Source organism: Canis aureus, chromosome 5 (assembly GCF_053574225.1).
Source record: "Canis aureus isolate CA01 chromosome 5, VMU_Caureus_v.1.0, whole genome shotgun sequence".
NCBI lineage: Eukaryota > Metazoa > Chordata > Mammalia > Carnivora > Canidae > Canis > Canis aureus.
This window is the reverse complement of record NC_135615.1, coordinates 13,065,721-13,088,053: the sequence shown is the minus strand read 5'-3', so window position 1 is coordinate 13,088,053 and position 22,333 is coordinate 13,065,721. Positions and strand designations below refer to the sequence as shown.

The following is a 22,333-nucleotide window of genomic DNA, read 5'->3' as shown; positions in this document are numbered from 1 at the left end:
CAGTTATCATAGCTATGCCTCAGAGATATTGTGGTTTTTGTTCCAGACCACAGCAGCTAAGCAAGTATCACAATAAAATCAATTCTTTGCTTTTCCAGTGCATATAAAAATTATGTTTGCACTATACCTTAGTCTGTTAAGTGTGCAGTAGTATTATGTCTAAAGAAACAATGTATATACCTTAATTAAAAAGTACTTTATTGTTAGAAAATTCTATCATACAAATTTTCAAGGAGTCATAATTGTTTGTTGGTGGAAGGTCCTGCTTCTATGTTGATTGTTGCTGACTGGTCAGGGTGGTAGTCACTGAAGGTTGGATAGCTGTGCCAATTTGCTAAAATCAGACAACAGTGAAATTTGCTACATCAATTGGCTCTTCCTTTCATGAACAGTTCTCTGTAGGATATGGTGCTATTTGATAGCATCTTACCCGCAGTACAACCTCTTTCAAAATTGGAGTCAGTCTTCTCTAACCTTGCTGCTGCTTTATCAACTAAGTTTATGTAATATTCTGAGTCCCTTATTGTCATTTCAACAGTCTTTACAGATTCTTCCCCAGGAGTAGGAATAGGTTACGTCTCAAGAAATCACTTTCTTTTTTCATCCATAGGAAGCAACTCCTAATCTGTTCAAGTTTTTTTTCCCCCATTTTTAAAGCCATCATTTTTGGCATTAGTACTTTTTAAAAAATTTTAAGTTTTTGCTTAGATTCTAGTTAGCTAGCATGTGGTGCAATATTGGTTTCAGAAGTAGAGTACAGTGATTCATTACTAATGTATAAAATCATGTGCTCATCACAAGTGCAACCAATAATACTTATCACCCAGCTCACCCATCTTCCCTCCAGCAACCCTTAGTTTGTTCTTTGTAGCTAAGAGTCTCCTGTGGTTTGCTTCTTTTTTTGTTTTCCCTTCCCCTATGTTCATCTGCTTTATTTCTTAAATTCCACATATAAGTGAGATGATATGGTATTGATCTTTTTCTGACTGACTTATTCCATCCAAGTTTTATTATGAGATAGCAGCAGTTCAGTCACATCTTCAGGTTCTACCTCTAATTCTAGTTCTCCTGCTGTTTCCACCCCATCTGCAGTTATTTCCTCCACTGAAGTCTTGAGCCCCTCAAAGTCATCCCTGGGGTGTAGAGTCAACTTCTTTCAAATTCCTATTTATGTTGATATTTTGAATGCTTCTCCAAATCACAAATGTTCTTAACAGCATTTAGCATGGTCAGTCCTTTCCAGAAGGCTTTCAATGGACTTTTCCCACATCCATCAGAGAAATCAGTATCTATGGCATCTATAGCTGTATGAAATGTGTTTCTTAAATATTAAGCCTTGAAAGTTGAAAATGACCACTTGATCCATGGGCTGCAGAATGGATGTTGTATTAGAGGTATAAAAACAGCATTAATCTCATTGTACCTCTCCATCAAAGCCCTTGGGTGCCCAGGTGCGTTGTTAGCGAGCAGTCATATTTTGAAACGAATCTTTTTTTTTTCTGAGCAGTCAGTTCAACAGTAGACTTAAAATATTCACGAAACCATGTCATAAATAGATGTACGGTCATCTAGGCTTTGCAGTTCCATTTATAGAGCACAGATAGAAGAGATTTAGCATAATTCTGAAGGGCCCTAGGAATTTCATAACAGTAAATGAGTATTGGCTTTGGCTTAAAGTCACCAGCTGCATTAGCCCCTAACTTAGAGAGTCAGCCTGTCCTTTGATGCTTTAAAGCCAGACATTGACTTCTCTCTAGCTATGAAAGTCCTAACGTCCACTATGAGGCTGTTTAATCTACATTGAAAATCTGTGGTTCAGTGTGGCTGCCTTCATTAATTCTCTTAGCTACAACTTCTGGATACCTTGCTGCAGCTTCTGCATCAGCATTTGTTGCTTCACCTTGCATTTTTATGTCATGGAGATGGCTTCTTTCCTTAAACCTCATGAACTAACCTCTGCTAGCTCAGACTTTTCTTCTGCAGCTCAACTAATTAATTATTATGACTTTTTTTTTCAGAGCAGTTTTCAAGTCACAGAAAAGTTGAGGAAAAATTAGAGATTTCCCACATACCTCTCCTGCCACACACACACACACACACACACACACACACAGAGAGAGAAAGAGAGAGAGAGAGAGAGAGCCTCTTCTACATCAAGATTTCCCAGCGGGCAGGGGAGGGGGGCACTTGTCACAACTGATGAATCGACTCTGATACATCATAATTACTCAAAGCCCATTATGATCCACTCTTGGTGTGTTACATTCTGTGGGTTTGGAAGAATGTGTGGTAAAATCTATTTATCAATATGGTATCATACAAAGTATTTTCATGACATTGCTCTTGTATTGAAAATACTCTTGTGAATCACCTCATCAGCCTTCCCCCAACCTTTAAATTGTGGCAACCACTCCTCCTTTTACTCTTTTCATATTTTTGCCTTTTCCAGAATGTTAAATAGTTGAAAGCCTACAGTATGGAGCCTTTTCAGACTGGTTTCTTTCACTTAGTAATATGCATTTAAGTTTCCTCCATGGCTTTTCATGGCTTGATAGCTCATTTATTTTTAGTGCTGAATAACACTCCACTGTCTGGGTATAGTACGGTTTGTCCATTCACCTATTGAGGGACTTTTTTTTTTTTCCATGTTTTGGCAGTTAGGAATTGCCATGTACAGGTTTCTGTGTGGATGTGTTTTGGGCTCCTTTGGGTATATATCAAAGAGTACCCTTCTATAAATTTTTAAGTCTTTGTGTGAGACCCAAATTATCAGCTCCAGGCTTTGCTCATTTCATGTTTATTTCTTATACATGATTCTCTGTAGGAATCATCTCAAACCATCAAAGTTCTAACAGTAAGTCTGATATAAGACCATCTGATTCTGTATCCATCACCCTGCCAAGGTTCCTTGGCTCCTACATAAATTTAATTTCTTCTCTCCTAGTGAAAAGCTCTCAACATGACAGTGATAGTGTAGGGTGATGGACCTGTGTGTCTTTCTACCAAATATCCCCTAACTTCCTTTCCTTGGGGGTAGCTACTATAATTATATTTATATAACTAATAGTGGCAACAAGGGTAATTTTACTGAAAATAATTAAAAGCTGCTATAGAGTCACTAGGTTTTTTACTCATATCCATAGAAATAGAATATAGAAATAAGTTTTAGAAACTTTATGTCAGGGACACCTGGGTGGGTCAGTGGTTGAGTGTCCGCCTCTGGCTCAGGGCATGATCCTGGGGTCTGGGATCTAGTCCTGCATCAGTTTCCTGTGGGGATCTTGCTTCTCCCTCTGCCTATGTCTCTGCCTCTCTCTGTCTCTCTCATGAATAAATAAATAATATCTTAAAAAAATTAAAAAAAGAAACTATGTCAACAGGTATCCTATGATGAACATAACAGCCTCTAGCACAAAGCTTGGTATACAATAAACCCTGAAGTAGTGATAACTGATTCTTGCAAATTATGTTGTTTCTGATAATGATGATAATTAAGGAAGTCAATAGTGAAGCTCCAGAAAAGTGAACAATCTTTGAACCTCAATTGTTAAAATTTACCCAGAATATTATATCTCTAAGTCTGAAAATATTGCTCAGCCATTAGAAATGACAAATACCCACCATTTGCTTCAACGTGGATGGAACTGGAGGGTATTATGCTGAGTAAAATAAGTCAATCGGAGAAGGACAAACATTATATGGTCTCATTCATTTGGGGAATATAAATAATAGTGAAAGGGAATAGAAGGGAAGGGAGAAGAAATGGGTAGGAAATATCAGAAAGGGAGACGGAACATAAAGACTCCTAACTCTGGGAAACAAACTAGGGGTGATGGAAAGGGAGGAGGGCAGGGGGTGGGGGTGAATGGGTGACGGGCACTGAGGGGAGCATTTGATGGGATGAGCACTGGGTGTTATTCTGTATGTTGGCAAATTGAACACCAAAAAAAAAAAAAAAAAGAAAAGAAAAGACTTTTTTAAAGATTATTTATTCATTTATTTATGAACAACACTGAGAAAGAGACAGAGACTTAGGCAGAGGAAGAAGCAGGCTCCTTGCAGGGAACCCAATGCGGGACTCAATCCTGGACCCTGGGATCACGACCTGAACTGATGGCAGTTGCTCAACTGATGAGCCACCCAGGCGTCCCGACATACAGATTTTTAATAGGTGTTCTTATGAAGTGTATATTTGGTTAACAGCTAGCTAGATTAATTTCAGCTGGTTTATTACATCTCTGACCAACTGAGGTGAGTTTTTAAAATGTGTATAGAAATCTAAATATTTGGGAACACAATATATTAGATAGGCATATTTAAATTTTAGCAGCAAATCATCTGTTAAAAATTGCTGTCTTTGGTGGATCTTATCTAAGAAAACTAGAAAATTGCCACAGTGGTTCCTGAAATTTTACCACCATTAGTATATTCATTTATTTCTACATTGGTATCTCCTTGGATAGCAGACAATAGACAATAAGGCTCCCTTTCCAGGTAACTATGTGTGATAGCTATTCCATAGTAGCAATAACTTGTTTTCTTTCTGTATTTTCATAAAAGAACTCCTGGATCCTTTTTTTTTAAGATTTTATTTATTCATGAGAGACAGAGAGGCAGAGACATAGGCAGAGAGAGAAGCAGGCTCCCTGCAGGAACCTGATGTGGGACTCAATCCCTGGACCTGAGATCATGCCCTAAGCCGAAGGCAGATGCTCAACCACTGAGCCACCCAGGTGTCCCCCTTTGTTTTTTTTTAATTGTCTGAAAAAGGAATCAAAAGCATTACTTTCCCAGGGATTGAAATGGCAACTACATACTTTGAAACCACTGAAATCTAGGTATATTTATGAGTTATTTATATATTATGTATTTATAAACAGAGATGGCCTATAAAAATGTAGTTTTAAATATTCTTAGCATTTTCCCCTAACTTGTCTTAATTATCATTGGAGTGAAAAATCTTTGGATTTCAATCCATTTATATAGTTTCCTAACTCTATGACCTTAGTTAGATTAATAACTTCCTTGAACTTCCCTTTCTTCCTTGGGCTATTGTGAAAGTTGGATCTATATAAAGTGTTTAGTACAGGGTCTATGACATAGGTATCTATTAAATATTAGCTATAATTCATACTGTTATTATAACTTCTCAGTCCTGCCTTTCTCTTCCTCTTTTCTAATGGCTTTGTGGAAATTAACTATTTCTTACCTATTTCCTGAAAAGTGGGTCAAATTATTCTGCCCTATAAATATTATGCAATGCATACAGTACTTTGGGAAATATTAAACTCTACAAAATTGGTGGTGAACGTAATATTAATTATAATAATCTTGGTTTTTCAAATTTTAATTTTTTTGAAGTAGATACTTTTCATATTTTAGTATAAAATAATCTGTAGGAACAATGAAGTCTTCCAAATAATGTCATAGTGGCAGAGAAATAACAGGAGTATTGAATAAATTAGGTAGACCTTGGCAATTCTATACTCAATATAGCTGAATAATGCTGTTTCTTTGAAAGATTATTTGGTAAAAATGTAATTTCTTAAATTGATAAATCTGCTTTATTAATTTTTCAGTATGGAAAGCACAACTCTGGTTTTTATTTCTTTTTAGATCAGATAGGATCTATTTTTTCCTCAAATGTATCCTTTAATGTACTTAGAGAAGTATAACAAGGTGATTTCAGTTGAACTTTACCCATTCTAAAGTATATGAATACTCTGGAGAGCCATCCTAGGAGTCACATTTTGTTTTTCAGGCTCCAAATGTGACTTTGAAGCAGATAGCTGTGGTTGGTTTGAAGCAATTAGTGGTGACCATTTTGATTGGGTATGGAACTCTAGAAGTAACCTTTCGGCTGAATTTGAGCAACAGGCTCCACCTAGGGATCATACTCCCAACACAACTGAAGGTAATAAGCAAGGAGAGGCTTTTGTTCACCCTTGGTCAGGCCTGTTAAGAGAAAGATAAGCAATTAAAGCTCTATGTTACTGCAACAAATAGTGTGACAAATAGCTAAATACTGTCAATTATGTTTATGTTGTTAGTATGAAATGACTCCTTTAAGGGTGGTGGGGAGGGAGTATAGATATGCTTTTGGCTGAATTCACTTAAATTATTAACTTTTTGCATGATTTTCAACCTGGAGGTAGATACTAGTTTAGTTTTCATAAGAGCAAATTTGACTCATCATATTTATTGATTTTTAATTGTATAGTCTTAATTTTAGTCTTAATTAATTTTAGTCTTAATTGTATAGTCTTAATTTTTAGTCAGACACAGAGCTTAGTACAAGGTTAAGAGGCAGGTGCCTCAACTCAGTCGGTTAACTTACAATTTATATTTGTATCTCAATAGGGCATTTTATGTTCATTCTGAAGAAAGCAGAAGCTTGTCACAAGTTCCCAAACTTCAGAGCCCAAAGTTTAGCCAGGCAGGACCTGGATGCATACTTTCCTTCTGGTAAATACTAAAAACTGTGGTCAGCTACCCCAGCAACCCGGTGGTTGCAGGCGTACTTCTGCACTTGTTAGACTTTATGATTTGCCCTTGGTTTGGCTTTAAAAATAGGTACTGTTATATTTATACAATTAGCAGTTTACTTAGAAGCACATTATCAGTATTTGTTGTGTTCTTTCTTTAGATGAAAGAGACTCTTTCCCTCCAACAGTGGATTATAATTTAATTAACTCTGCCTCCTCTGTTCTGGATGGAACTCCTTGAGAAAGGCTCCCAGGGTCCTGGAGCCAGAGTATGCACCTCAGCAGATAAGCTCTCACATATGAACAGCAATGATTACTGCAAGAAATAAAGGCGTCCATTGTAGCTAATTATTAATCAACGGTTGACTGAGTGAAAGAGCCATAAGTTAAATATTTAGTCTATGCAATAAATCATTTCCATTCCTTGTGTTTGTTCTTTTTCAGGTTTTATGACCATGGTCTGTCAGTGGGAGCAGCTGAGCTACAGCTACATGTGGAAGATTCCAACGACTCTACAGTACTCTGGAGAGTATTGTATAACCAGGGCAACCAGTGGTCACAGGCCACTATTCAGCTTGGACGCCTTACTCAGCCCTTCCATTTGTCACTAGATAAAGTCAGTCTTGGCATTTATGATGGAGTCTCAGCTATTGATGACATCAGATTTGAAAATTGTACCCTTCCCCTTCCTGCAGAGAGCTGTGAAGGGCCGGACTTTTTCTGGTGTTGACGCAGCAAGGCTTGCATAGAAAAGCTTCTGTTATGTGATTTGCTGGATGATTGTGGTGATCACACTGATGAGATTGACTGTGGTAAGTGCTTTGTTGTTGTTGTTGTTGTTATTTTGGTCCTTCGTATTTTTACAGTGGAGATCTTGATTTGTTCACTGTTTTCTAGCCAATCAAGGCAAAGACAGGAAGCATTGTTCCAGAGTTGACGACGGTGATGAGTGGTTGATTAATCGGGCTACCGATATTTGTTATGTGGACTTATTAACTAGATACTATAGATAAAGTGCTAACCACAATGACTGAGTTTCAGATCTCATGGAATTTACAGTCTAATTGAGAAGATAGATATTATTCAAATATTGTTTTAAAAATACAAACTGGAAGCTTTGATGGGAGATACGGAGAGGAGTGCAGTGACTTTATAATAATGGTATTAAACTTTCTAAAGGAGATGACTTAGCTGAGATCTGAAAATAAAAAAGTCAGAGCATATATATGCAAAAGCCCTGATATGTGACCGTGTAGCAGATGGAGACCAGCCAGTGTGGTAGGAGCCAGGAGGTGAAGGAGAGATAGGGTGCAGTATAAGGACAGAAATGTGAGGGAGGCCAGATTTGCAGATATTTATAGTCTATATTAGGAAAGTTTTTCTTCATGAGGGTTTTTAAGAAGGAAGGTGATATAATAAAATTGGCATATTCAAACATGTCAGTGTAGATACAGAGTGATAAGTGGATTGGAGGAGAGTGGATTTGGGAGACCCATCAGGAGGCCATTGCGGTAATCCACTGAGGAGGTGTGGGCAGCCTGTATCACAGTGGCAGTGATGGAGATGGAGGGACTGATGTTTGGGGAAATTCTTAGGAGGGACATTTGGTGATGTTTTGGCTATAGGGAGCAGGGAGTGCTGTGTCAAAGGTATGTCTTGAGTTTCTGGTTTAAATTACCAGAAAGTTTATGGTATCTGATGATTGTATACATTTTATAATTTAATAAACCTAGCACCAGGTAGTGCCCATTGCACTTGCTCCTGCAAATGAATCAGAAGCTTATAGCTGTTTTTTACTTCAATTACAAAATCAATCAGAAAAAGAATCTGCATCTTTCTTCGTCCAGAAATAGCAACAATTCTTAAAATTCAAGCTATATGCCTATTAAATTGAGAGGCTAATTATAAACCAAAGTGAAGCCATAAAATGCTTGGTGCATCATAGGAAACACTGCATTAAGAAATCTCCATATAAATTATTGTACAGCATGATGCATATATGTGATCTTTGATACAGTCAGGTGGATTGAAGTCAGAATTACCATGCATCTCATTACACAACTAATTCTTTGAGTGGATATAAATAAAGTTGATAATTTAGACAATGGCTACCATAAGAAGTGTTACTTGTCCCCAAGGTAATTTATTTTTGTGGATTTAGAAAGCTTTTTCATCTTTCTGAAGCTCTCCAAAGCCCACTCCTTAAAAAAAGAAAAAAAAAAAAGGCAAATTATCCTTAAAACTACTATTAACTTAGAATGGAGTTATGTCAGTACATAATCAAAATACTACTTGTGACTAAATATTAGTGAAAGAGAACAGTAGTGGTATCAGACTGTCAGTTTCTCTTGCAGCTTTCCATATAAATGTATTCCTGGATTCCATAGAATACATTAGGCATCCAGAAATCTATGTTGTATTTCCTAAAGCTTCCTACGTTTAGAGATAGGGTTTTTTATTTGAAGGTGGAGCTACATGCATTCCTTTTCGAAATAGAGATTGAACATACAGTCAATATGGAGACAGGCAATATCAAAATCTGTTGGCTTTAGTGCCAGTTTTATGTCAAAAACCTTAGCAGCTTGACATTCTCCTTCTGCTCCACAGCCAAAGACTGACACCCGGAGAGTACGCTTTGGGTCCCCAGTTCACGTCACAGCTGGGCTTGATTAGTCACAAGTGAGGAAATATCAAACAAAAGCTCATCTCCCATTTGACATTTACTCACTGGGCTCCCATCATTAGTTCTAAGCTCCTGTTCTGTGGTTTTCGAAGACAGATGATTTGTTCTAGCCCGGCTGCATTTATCCACATATGCTTATATTTATTGTTTCAGAATATTTATTCCCCTTTGGCACCAAGTGCATTTACTAAGATGAATAGTGAAAGGACAGCTGACATTTATATTTTTAAAAAATATTAACTTAGGTGAATGAAGCTAAAATGTAAAACTACGCATTAATTCTAACTCCTGTTCCTTCTACCCAAATAATGCTAGATGTTTTTATTCTAAAAACAAATCCTTGTTGTCAACAAAATGTTCACATCCTGAAAATGACTACATTACTATATTGTGGAAATTGTGGTAGATAAGCGAGGTGACGAGGGGCTAGTCAATCCTTTATAAGTGCTTTGAATTCTTCTAGTGCCTGGAGGGGGGTTAAAGCTTAAAAGCTCCAGCTCAAAGGAGCTGCAATCCAGTGAGAAGAAAAGACTGCCTCTCAGGAGATGCTGCCAAGAGCCCGCAGCACAACAGGAGGCATAAATAGAGAAGGAGAGAGGAGTGAGGTGTTTAAGGCAAGTGGGGAAGGTGGTGTATGCTAAGAAAAGGCTGGCCAGGGACAAACAGGAAGTTAATTTAACTTGGGAAAGGTAAAGCTTGAAAGAAGAGCTTAGATTTCAGTTTGGATTAAATGAGTATGTATGTACAGGAAGAAAATGATAAATTGCCATGGAAGGCAGAAGAATGGTCTTTCTGGCACTGATGGAGGGAAATGTGGAATTGGGGAAAGATGAAACCAAAGGGAGGAGTTTTTCAGCCTGAGGTCTGGAAAATGCTGGCATCAGGATCATGTTGAGTACTTGTTAAAAATATGGATTGCTGGGTCCCCCATATCTAACCAGGTAGTGCTGGTATGGAGCTTCGCCATGGAGCAAGCAATTATGCTGTACACATCAGGTGATTCTGAAAGATTGGACTCTATTAAAGTATGACTCTTCAGTTCTGCATGTTAGAATCGCCAAGGGAGATAATGAATTATCTTGATGTTCAACCGCACTATTTGTGGCAGTTCAGTCAACATCTCTGGGGGTGCCGGGGTGGCTCAGTTGGTTCAGCATCCAACTCTTGATTTTGGCTTGGGTCATAATCTCAGGATCGTGAGACTGAGCCCCGTGTAGGGCTCTGTGCTCAGTGGAGAGCCTGCTTGAGATTATCTCTCCCTCTGTCCCCTGAACCCCCTTTTCTCTCTCTAAAATAAATAAATCTTAAAAAAAAATAAATCAACATCTCTGAAGATGAGTTCTGGAACTTCATGTTATTTGTTTTGTTTTGATTTTTAACATTCACTGGTGATTGGGACATTTGGCTAAGGTTGAAATCGACTGAGCCAGAAGTTTATAGTATTGAGTCAGCCATGGTGCCCTCATCATTTGCATAAAGTTATAGTGCTGGAAATGGTGAAGGATGGGTATAAAAGGCATTTGGAAAATAATGGCTGAAGTAATGCCCCCCCCCCCCAGTCTATAAAATATTATTACTTGATATAAATCTAGGATTTATTCACTTTTTAAAACCTTTTAGTGTCACATTTAAAAAACATTAAAATCATTAACCTTGGCAGGAGCCAAATATCACAAGTATTCTTAATCATGTTTTTTTTTTTTTTTTTGTCCTTCATTATTTTTTTGTTGTTATTTAATGCCAATTTCAGTACCTGAGTTCCAATGTAACTTTGAAAATGGAATCTGTAACTGGGAACAAGATACAGAAGACGACGTTGATTGGACCAGGAAGCACGGTCCAACTTCAACACTTAATACAGGGCCAATGAAGGATCATACCTTGGGCACAGCTAAAGGACACTATCTCTACATAGAATCTTCGGAGCCACAGGTTTTCCAAAACAGAGCTACTTTACTCAGCCCTGTCCTCAATGCCACCGATGCAGGGGGCTGCAACTTCCACTTATATTACCACATGTTTGGAAAGCATATTTATAGGCTGGCCATCTACCAGAGAGTTTGGAGTAACACAAGAGGACAGCTGCTGTGGCAGATATTTGGGAATCAAGGCAACAGATGGATAAGGAAACACCTCAATCTTTCCAGCAGGCAGCCTTTTCAGGTATAGATAATGGCTTTCATAATGTGTATTTAAGATGCATCAGAATGTCTAAGGAATATGAAAGATCGCTATATCCTTGAATTAAAAGCCAGTGGAATTTGATCAGAGTTATTTGGAAGTACATTTATCATGCAATTAAGGTTGTGTCAAAGCATGTGAAGTTGCTTTCCTCCTTGACTACCCCCAATAATCTGTGATTAAAATTTCTAAAGGTGGACACATGGCATTGGCAGCAGCTGCAGGTCCCTCTGACTTTAAGTCATTGTTCTCTTGAAATAAAAAATCTGGAGGGAAAAAGAGTTTTGCTCAATATATGGTACTCTGCCAAATGTTCAGGTTCTAAAATCTGTGATTTTTAAATATTCCATCAGACTTTTCCACATTTTATAGGTATGCAGCAGAAATTTGAGAAGGGTGCATGCTGTGTTGGAGAATCACACAGCTACTCTGGGGCAGAGCCAGAGGTCTAGCTAGGTCTCCTGTTGAAATATTCTTTACTGTGATTCTCACCTACCTTCTCCTAAAAGGAAAACTTCGGGGCAGCCCAGGAAGCTCAGCGGTTTAGCGCTGCCTTCAGCCCAGGGGCTGATCCTGGAGTCCCGAGATCGAGTCCCACCTCAGGCTCCCTGTGAGGAGCCTGCTTCTCCCTCTGCCTGTGTCTCTGCCTCTCTCTCTCTCTCCTCTCTGTGTTTCTCATGAATAAATGAATAAAATCTTAAAAAAAAAATAAATAAAAGGAAAACTTGGAATGGTGGGTTTAAATGCTTATGTAGCTTTTAAGATTTTATGAAGGCGATTTCTATTATCTCTTTGATTCCCTTAGCAATTCCCTGAAGTGGGTAAGTCAGGATCTTTTTATCAGTTTTACAAATATGAATAAAAATCTTGGAGAGGTTGTTATTTATATCTGGCCAAATAGATGGTGAGCAGCAGAATGAGGGCTTGGAATGGAATCTGCAGTTTCCGATTAATTCACATTCATTCCCTTTCTAATATATCATACAGCCTGTCATGTGTAGGAGGGTCGAATATTCTTTTTCTCTTTGCTAAAATAGATCTATATGTAATATACAGGGAGAAACTCCTTACCTCTCCTGGCTAAACTTTTTTTTTTTTTTTTTTTTTACATGTACTGAATTTCTCTGTTCCCTTATTTAAAGCACTGTTTCAACCTAAATGTCTTAAGAGCCATGATAGAGGAATGTCTGGGTGGCTGCATCATTTAAGCATCTGCCTTGGGCTCAGGCCATGATCTCAGTTCCTGGGATCCAGCCCTGCATTGGGCTCCCCGCTCACTAAGAAGCCTGCTTCTGCCTCTGCCTGCCACTCCTCTTGCTTGTGCTCTCTTTCTCTGTGTCAAATAAATAAATAAAAGCTTTAAAAAAAGCCATCATAGATACACATTGTATATGACTCACTAAAGAATACATTGAAATGGGTGATTTGTCCAGATAGACACAGGCTGAAATTATGAGAACTAGTCTGCTATATGTAGAGTGTTGTTTTGCTTTTCAGCCATCGTGGCAGGTGCATGTAATCACAAGAAATGAAAAGGAAGGAAGGTTCTTCGACTTTTATTTAATAACGGATCACCCACTTCAAATTAGTTCTTAATATTTAATCAGACGAATTGTAATTTGGGTCAAACTAGTATTCAGTGGATAAACTCTCCTTTTGATATTTACTCAAGAATTGGTTGCCAGGAGAAAATCACCTTGGCAAGGGAGCTGTTTCACATTCAGATGAACAGAGAACTAACCAAGGAATCCTTTAGTTATGAATCCAAAATATAGAAGTTGGTGTGTGGAACCCATTTTGGGTTATACATGCAGTACTCTGTTCGTTTTTATCCAATGGTTCTTCTAGGCTTTTTTTTCTTTTCCAATGACATCCAGGCTTGAGAAGGTAAAATCAGATTGTGCTTGTGGTGTAGTTAAGATAATAAAAATTGGGTCCAATTTCAGTGACCAGAGATTTTCCTTCCTGGAATAATAAGTATACAGAGTTGTGGTGAGAGCAGAAATAACCAAGATTTTACTTAGCTGTGATATTGTAGGTGAAATTAGCTAGTGTCAGTCCAGCAGGTAATGTGCTCATTAAATGTTTGTTTAAAAGAAAAATCCAAGAATTTTTCAGAAGCTATGTATGTATATATAGTTGACACACAAGGTTACATTAGCTTCAGGTGTACAACATAGTGATTCAACAAGACCATATATTATACTATGTTCACCATAAGTGTAGCTACGGCCTGTCCTGACACACTGCTCTTACACCATCTTTAACTGTATTCTTCATGCTGTGCATTCATTCTTATGGCCTACTCATTCAATAACTAGAAGTCTGTACCCACTTCACTTCAACCATTTTGCCCAACACCCCACACTCCTCTCCTGTGACAACCACCAGTTAGTGGTCTGGATTTATGCATCTCATTTTGCTTTTTGTTTGTTTACTCATTTTAAAAAACTTCCACTTAAGTGTTTGTCTGATGTATTTCACTTCACACAATACCCTCTAGGTTAATCCATGTTTTCTCAAATGGCAAACCTCTTCCTTTTTATGGCTATATAATATTCCGTGTGTGTGTGTGTGTGTGTGTGTGTGTGTGTGTGTGTGTGTGTATACATAATACTTTCTTATCCATTTGTCTATTGATGGGCATTTAGTTTGCTTCCATATCTTGACTATCACAAATAATGCTGTGGTAAGCATATGGGTGCATACATCTTTTCAAATTAGTGTTTTTGTATTTGGGGGGTAAATAATAGTGCATTATTGGATCATAAGATATTTCTACTTTTAAGCTTTTGAGCAACCTCCATACTCTTTCCACAGTGGCTGCTCTTCTTGCATTCCCACCAACAGTGCAAGAGGGTTCCTTTTTCTATATGTCCTGCTAAAATTTTTTGTATCTTGTATTTTTGGTTTTAGCCATTCTGACAGGTTTATAGTGATATCTCATTGTGGTTCTAATTTGCATTTCCCTGATAATTAGTGATGGTGAACATATTTTCATGTGTCTGTTGGCTATCTATATGTATTTGGAGAAATGTATGTATGTCATTTGCCCATTTTTTAATTGGATGGTTTGGCTTTTTTGGTATTAAGTTGTATAAATTCCTTATATATTTTGGATATTAATACTTTATTACATATATCATTTGTAAATATCTTCTCCCATTCAGTAGGTTGTCATTTTGTTTTGTTGATAATTATATTTGCTGTGTAAAGCTTTTTATTTTGACATAGTCCCAATAGTTTATTTTTGATGTTGTTTCCTTGCCTCAGCAGACATATCTAGAAAAATAGTACTATGGCTGATGCCAGGGAAATTACTGCCTGTCCTCTCTTCTAGGATTTTTATGGTTTCAGGTCTTATGTTGAGTTCTTTAATCCATTTTGAGTTTGTGTGTGGTGTTAAAAAGTGGTCTAATTTCCTTCTTTTTCATGTAGCTATCCAATTTTCACAGCACCATATATCGAAGGACTATCTTTTCTCCATTGTATATTCTCGCCTCTTTATTCATGATGAATTGACCATTTAATCCTATGTTTGTTTCTGAACTCTCTCTTTTGTTCTCTTGATTTATGTGTTGATTTTTTGTACCAGTACCATAGTTTTTTGATTAGTACAGTTCTGTAATATATCTTGAAATCTGGAACTATGACACTTTTAGCTTTTGTTTTTCACTCTCAAGATTGTGTTGGCTATTCAGTCTTTTGTGGTTTCATACAAATTTCAGTATTATTTGTTGTAGTTCTTTGAAAAATACTTGGGATTTTTCTAGTTCCTTACATGTTAAATTGTTTATTGGAGCTTTATTTTGAATCTTGAGGTAGGCTGATATCCCTATATATTTCTCCCTTAGAACTGCTTTTGCTGCGTTCCCAAAATTTTGGACCATTGTGTTGTCATTTATTTTTGTGTCTATGCATTTTGTTATTTCTCCTTTAATTACTTTGTTGACTGCTTGGTATTACGTTGTTGAGTCTCCATATATTTGTGACATTTTCACTTATTTCTTGTGATTTATTTCTAGTTTTATAGCATATGATCAAGATATTTATAATTGCCATATCCTCTTTTTGGATTAATCCCTTTATCATTGTGTAATGACCATCTTTGTCTCTTGCTACTCTCTTTTTTTTAAAGTCTGTTCTGTCTGATATAAGTATTGCCATCCTGGATTTTTTTTTTTTTTTTTTTTTTGCTTTTGTTTGCATGGTGAATTTTTTTTTTTTAATCCTTCATTTTCAATCTTTATGAGTCTTTAGGTCTGAAGTGAGACTCCTGTTGGCATCTTTAGATGGATATTGCTTTTCTTTTTTTTAAATATTTTACTTATTCATAAGAGATACACAGAGGCAGAGACATAGATGGAGAAGCAGGCTTGCTGTAGGGAGCCTGATCCAGGACTTGAACCCAAAACCCTGAGATCATGACCTGAGCCAAAGGCAGATGCTCAGCCACTGAGCCACCAATGTGACCCCAATGGATATTGTTTTTCTTATCCATTCTGCCACCCTATATCTTTTGATTAGAGCTGTTAGCCCATTTACATTTAAAGTAATTATTAATATGTATGTAATAATTGCCATTTTGGTACTTGGTTTCTGTTTGTTTTTGTAGTTCTTCTTTCTACATTTCTTCTTCTCTTGTTTTATTTTCTTGTGATTTATGAATTTCTATATTGTTATGCTTGACTTTCTCTATACTTTTTATCTATTATAGATTTAGGGTTTGTGGTTACCATGAGGTTCATATGTAATATTCTAAGTAAATAACAGTCTATGTTAATTTGATGGTCATTAAGGTTCAAACATGTTCTAGAAAACAAAAACACATTCCTAAAACTTTCTTTTACTTTTTCTGTTCTTTTCCTCTTTACTCCCTCATCCACATTTTATGTATATGTCATCATATTTTATAACTTTTTTCATAATTTTCTTATGCTTTGTTCTTGTTTGGTGAAAACTGCCATTGGCATTTTAATATTATATTTTAAATCTGTAGATTGCTTTCAGTAGTATCAGTATTTTAATGATATTATTTTTTCTTATCCACAAGCAAAGAAATTCTTTCTATTTTTGTTGGTGTCATCTTCAATTGCTTTTATCATTGCTGTATAGTTTTTAGAGTACATGTCTTTTCCCTCCTTGGTTAAATTTATTCCTAGGTATTTTATTACTTTTGGTACAATTGTATATGGGACTATTCTCTTAGTTTCTCTTTCTGCTGTTTCATTATTAATGTATAGAAATGGAATAGATTTCTGTATATTTGTGTCTTGTAGACTTACTGAATTCATTGATGAGTTAGAGTATATTTTTGGTGGAGTTTAAAGGTTTTTATATATAGTATTACTGCAAATAAGGAAAATTTTATTTCTTCCTTACCAGTTTGTATACCTTTTATTTCTTTTTCTTATCTGATTGCTGTGGCTAGGACTCTCCATACTATGTTGAATAAAACTGAGAGTGGACATCCTTGTCTTGTGCCTGATCCTAGAGGAAAAACTCCCTCATTGAGGATGATTAGCCATGAGTTTTTCATATATGTCCTTTATTATGCTGAGGTATATTGCCTCTGAACCTAGTTGGTTGGGGTTTTCTATCATGAATGGATGTTGAAATTTGTGAAGTGTTTTTTCTGCATCTATTGAAATGGTCATATGATTTGTAGCCTTTCTCTTTTTGATGTGATGGTTCATGTTGATTGATGTGTATATTAAAACACACTCAGGTTCCAGGAATAAATTCCACTTAATTGTGGGGCGTGATTTGTTTAATGTATTGTTGGATTTGGTTAACATAGTTTACAATTTTTTCATGTGTGTTGATCAGCGATAACCAGCCTGTAGTTCTCTTTTTTTGTTTTATCTTTATCTGGTTTGGCTTCTTAGAATGAATTTGGAAGCTTTCCTTCCTCTTTTACTTTTTGGAATAATATGAGAAGTAAAGGTTTTAACTCTACTTTAACTGTTTTTTTTTTTTTTTAATTTTTATTTATTTATGATAGTCACACACAGAGAGAGAGAGAGAGAGGCAGAGACACAGGCAGAGGGAGAAGCAGGCTCCATGCCCCGGGAGCCCAACGTGGGATTCGATTCTGGGTCTCCAGGATCGCGCCCTGGGCTGAAGGCAGGCGCTAAACCGCTGCGCCACCCAGGGATCCCTACTTTAACTGTTTGGTGGAATTTACCAGTGAAGCTTTGTGGTCCTAGGCTTTTGTTTGTTGGGAGTTTTTTGATTACTGATTCAATTTTATTGCTGTTACCTGGTCTCTTCAAATTTACTATTTCTTCCTGATCAGTTTTGGGAGGTTATATTTCTAGAAATTTATCCATGTTTTCTATGTTGTCCATTTTGTTGGCCTATAATTATTTTTATAATATGCTGTTATAATCCTTTGTATTTCTATGTCAGTTGTTACTTCTCCTCTTTCATTTCTTGAGTCCTCTTTTTTTTTCTCTTCTTTTTGGTGAGTCTGGCTAAATGTGAATTTTGTTGATCTTTTCAAAGAACCAGCTCCTGATTTCATTGGTTTAATTTTTATTGTTATTTCTATTTCATTTATTTTTGTTCTAATCTTTATAGTTTCTTTGATTCAATCATTCAACTGGTTTTGTTTTTTTCCAGCTGCTTTAGGTATAAAGGTAGGTTGTTTATTTGAGATTATTGCTATAAACTTCCATGTTAGAACTGTTTTTGCTGCATCTGAAAGATTTTGGATCATTGTGTTTTCATTTAATTTGTCTCTGTGTATTTTTTAAATTTTTTTCTTTGATTTATTGGTGGACCCTTTGTTTAATAGCATGTCATTTAACTTCCATGTATTCGTTTATTCTCCAGATTTTATCTTGCTGCTGATTTCTAGTTTTATAGCATTGCAGTCAGAAAAGATCCATGGTATGACTTCAGTCTTTTTGAATTTGTTGATACTTGTTTTGTGGCCTAATATTTTATCTATTCTGCAAAATGTTCCATTTGCACTTCAAAAGAATGTATATTCCACTGTTTATATATTCTGAGTGTATCTGTTAGATATGTCTTGTCCATGTGTCATTTAAAGCCAGTGTTTCCTTATTGATTTTCTGTTTAGATGATCTACCCATTGATGTAAGTTGGTTGTCAAAGTCCCTGACTATTATTATTATATTATTCTTGATTACTTCCTTTATGTTTCTTATTATGCTTTATGTATTTGGGTTCTCTCATGGTGGGTGCATGGTGGGTGGGTGAATTATATTCACAATTGCTATATCTTCTTGTTGGATTGTCTCCTTTATTATGATATAGTGTCCTTCTTTGTCTCCGGTTATAGTCTTTGTTTTAAAGTCTGTTTTGTCCGATACAAGTATTGCTTCACCAGCGTTCTTTCCAATTCCATTGCATGATAAATGCTCTTCCATCTCTTTACTTTGAGTCAGCATGTTTCTTTGGGTCTGAAATGAGTCTCTTAAAAGCAGAATATAGATTGGTTTTGCTTTTTTATCTATTCTGACTGGAACATTTAGTCCATTTACATTCAAATAATTATTTATAGGTTTGTATTTATTTGCAATTTTTTTTACTTGTTTTATGGTTGTTTTGTGTTCTCGATTCCTTTCTGCTCTTGCTCTTTTCTCTCAGGGTTTGCTTGCTCTCCTTAGTAATATACTTGGATTTGTTTCTCTTTATTGTTTGCATATCTATTACCACTGTTTGATTTGTGGTTATCATTACATTTATATACATCTTATTCATACAGAGTCTATATTAAGTTGATGGTCACTTAAGTTTGGGCCATTCTAAAAGCACTAAATTTTTACTTTTTTCTCCACATTTTAGGTATATACTCTCATAAGTTACATCTTTTTATTAATAAGTCCTTTCATTTTTGATTATCTGGGAACTTTTATCTTTCCTTCTATTTGGCATGACAGCCTTGCTATATAGAGTATTCTTGGTTGCAGGTTTTTTCTTCCAGCATTTTGAATATATCATGCTACTCTCTTCTGTCCTGAAAAGTTTCTGCTGAAAAAAACAGGTGATAGCCTCAGGAGATTTCCCTTGCAGGCAATTTCTTTTCCTTTTACTGCTTTTAAAATTCTCCATCACTTTTTTTTTTTTTTTTTGGCATTTTTATTACTGTATGTCTTTCTGTGGACCTCCTTGTGTTGATTTTGGTGGGGACTCTTGTGCCTCCTCAATCTGGATCTCTGTTTCTTTCCCTGTATCAGGGAAGTTTTTAGCCATTATTTCTTCAAATACATTTTCTGATCCCTTTGTTCTCTCTTCTTCTGGGACTTCTATAACATTAAAATTATTATGCTTGATGGTGTTACTGAGTTCCCTTAATCTATTTTTATTTCTGATTCTTTTGTTCTCTCATCTGTTCAACTTGTTTTCCATTACTCTGTCCTTCAGGTTGTTGATCAGTTATTCTGCTTCCTCTAGTCTATTTATTCCCTCTATTGCATTTTAAATTGCAGTTACTGAGTTCTTTATTTTTGACTAGGCCTTTTTTATATTATCCACCTCTGTTGAAGATCTACCTGAAATTCTCCCCTCCTTTCTCAAGTCCAGTGAGTATTTTTATTAAAGTATAATTTATTACTTTATTTTATTTTATTTTTTTTAAAGATTTTATTTATTTATTCATGATAGTCACAGAGAGAGAGAGAGGCAGAGACACAGGCAGAGGGAGAAGCAGGCTCCATGCACCGGGAGCCCGATGTGGGATTCGATCCCGGGTCTCCAGGATCGCGCCCTGAGCCAAAGGCAGGCGCCAAACCGCTGCGCCACCCAGGGATCCCTAATTTATTACTTTAAATTCTTTATCAGGCATATTGCTTATCTGTGCTCCATTTAGCTCCCTGGCTGTGATTTTGTTCTGTTCTTTCATTTGGGACATACTCCTCTGTCCCCTCACTTTTTCTAACTCTCTGTGTCTGTTTTTATATGTAGGGAAATCCAGCTGTCTCCTGCTCTTGAAAGTAGGAGCTTTATGAAGAGGAGGTCTTGTAGTGCAGTGGAATTTCCCGTTGAATCAAACATGGCACTTCAGAGGTTTTTCTTATGTGCACTGTGGTCCCTAGTGTTGTGGCTGGGCCATGTTTACCTTCAGCCCAGTCATCTGCTATGGCTCTTTTTTTCCTGTTGTGATCAGGGTTTGTTCCTTTTGTTTTTAGTGAGCCAGTTTGGGACCACCTGGGGCTTGAATTGAGTCAGACCCAGTGTTTACCAGAGCTGCATTAGCACCAAACTGCAGGGCACTCTTCCTGTGTGTTCTCAGAAGCTTTCATTGGTGGGTGTGGCCTATAATCAGACCAGATGTCTGCCCACAGCGCACTGCTACAGTTAGTCACGTGTGTTTATCATTATCTTTGCCTCTTCATGGGGCAGAAGTCACTTTGAAGTGGTAATAACCCCTATTGGGTTTGCTTGCATCCTACCAGGCTTGTAGCAACATTTTGGGTGGTCTCCTGCAAAAGGCATTTTGGAAGGCTCATGTCTAGACAATGGGGGTCAAAAGCACAAGGTACCAGCAAGGGCCATGCAAGTCAGCTACCATAGGGGACCTATAGCCCAGTGGGGAACTCATGCAGAGGTCAGTCCAGAATGGAGGGTGAATATGCAGAAAGTCAGGGAGGTTGATTGAGCTCTTAGGAAGCTAGATGGAGAGCGTTTGTGCTGTGTGCTGGGTCCTCCAGGTGTCCATCTGTCGAAGCTGGGGGAAGGAAATGGTTCCCATCCACTCTTTTCTTCTTGGACTAATATTCCAAAGATCCTTGCCCTTTTAGCATGTGCTCCGAGATTAGTAAATAAATCTCCCTCTTGTATACCCCAGGTGTTTTTCAAACTACTTCTATGCTGTATTTCAGTGGGACTGTTTGTTGTGCTGTCTCTTTAATGGAAGAGACTCAGCTTCATTGTGAACTTTGGCTCTCCTAGATCTGAATTTGCTAACTTTTAAAATTCCAGCTGTTAAGCCACACTTACTGTAAGAACTCACAAAGTTAGGCCCCTCTGAAGTTCCAAGCTAAATTTTATGGGGATCTGTCTTCCCAGATGGGTACCCCATGCCTCAGGTGCCTGATGTGGGGTCTGCTCTTCTCCCCTGCTGTGTTCTAGTGTCTCTCATTTTGCAGACAATCTCACTGGTCAGTTTGGCTCCTGGCCGCATTTCCACCCTTCCTACTTTTTTCCATGTGGCCTCTTCTCTACATTTAGCTGTGGAGTCTGTTCAGTCAGTCTTTGTGTCATTTTCTCATTTATTTTCTCTGATATAAGTGTTATATCGGTGTGTCCACGAGATGAATTGAGCTTGGAATCCTCCTACTCTACCTACTTCCTTAGGTCAGCAATGGATTCTCTCATCTTTAACCTCTGACATTTTAATGAATATATGTGGTGATGTGGACCTCCTTGAGATCATCTCACTTGGAATTCTGCTTTTTGGACTTGGATGTCCATTTGCTTCCCAAAGTTAGGAAGGTTTTTAGTTATTTCTTCAAATAAGCTTTCTACACTTTTTTTTTTTCTCTTCCTCTTCTGGGACCCCTGTAATGTGAATATTTGTTGTCCAAGAGATCTTTTAACCTACCTTTAATTTTAAGTCCTTTTCTCATCATACTGTTTAGTTTCTGGGTTTTCCATTCAGGATCATTCATTTAAAGTGAAATACATAGGATAGAACTAGATTGCACATGCAGGTATAGGCACTGTTTTACTTGTCAATGTCATTTGAAATAATTGAGCACTGCTATATGTGTGGCATGGTCAGTAAAGGCTCAGCTGGTCATTCACATATAAGACTTTACATGAAGCTTCTAACTGATCTTTATTATGATCTTTATTGAGGTATATTTGACATTTAATAAACTACACATATTCAAAGTTTTGAAACTATCACAATTAAGATAATTAATAGATAAATATGCTTCACCTCTAAAAGCTTCTTCATGTTGCTTTCTAATACATTTGGCCCTCATTCCCATCCCTTCACAACTACTGA

The 22,333-nt window shown here is 36.9% G+C and overlaps 1 protein-coding gene across 1 annotated transcript in view; it reads left to right on the top strand.

Annotated features, from left to right (window-relative positions):
* Positions 1 to 22,333, top strand: part of MALRD1 (MAM and LDL receptor class A domain containing 1) — a 759,283-nt gene that overhangs the window by 162,836 nt on the left and 574,114 nt on the right. The window contains 5 exon segments of the mRNA XM_077896425.1: positions 5,762 to 5,914; positions 6,361 to 6,387; positions 6,390 to 6,465; positions 6,930 to 7,297; positions 10,919 to 11,331. Coding sequence (XP_077752551.1) covers positions 5,762 to 5,914; positions 6,361 to 6,387; positions 6,390 to 6,465; positions 6,930 to 7,297; positions 10,919 to 11,331 — 1,037 coding nt within the window.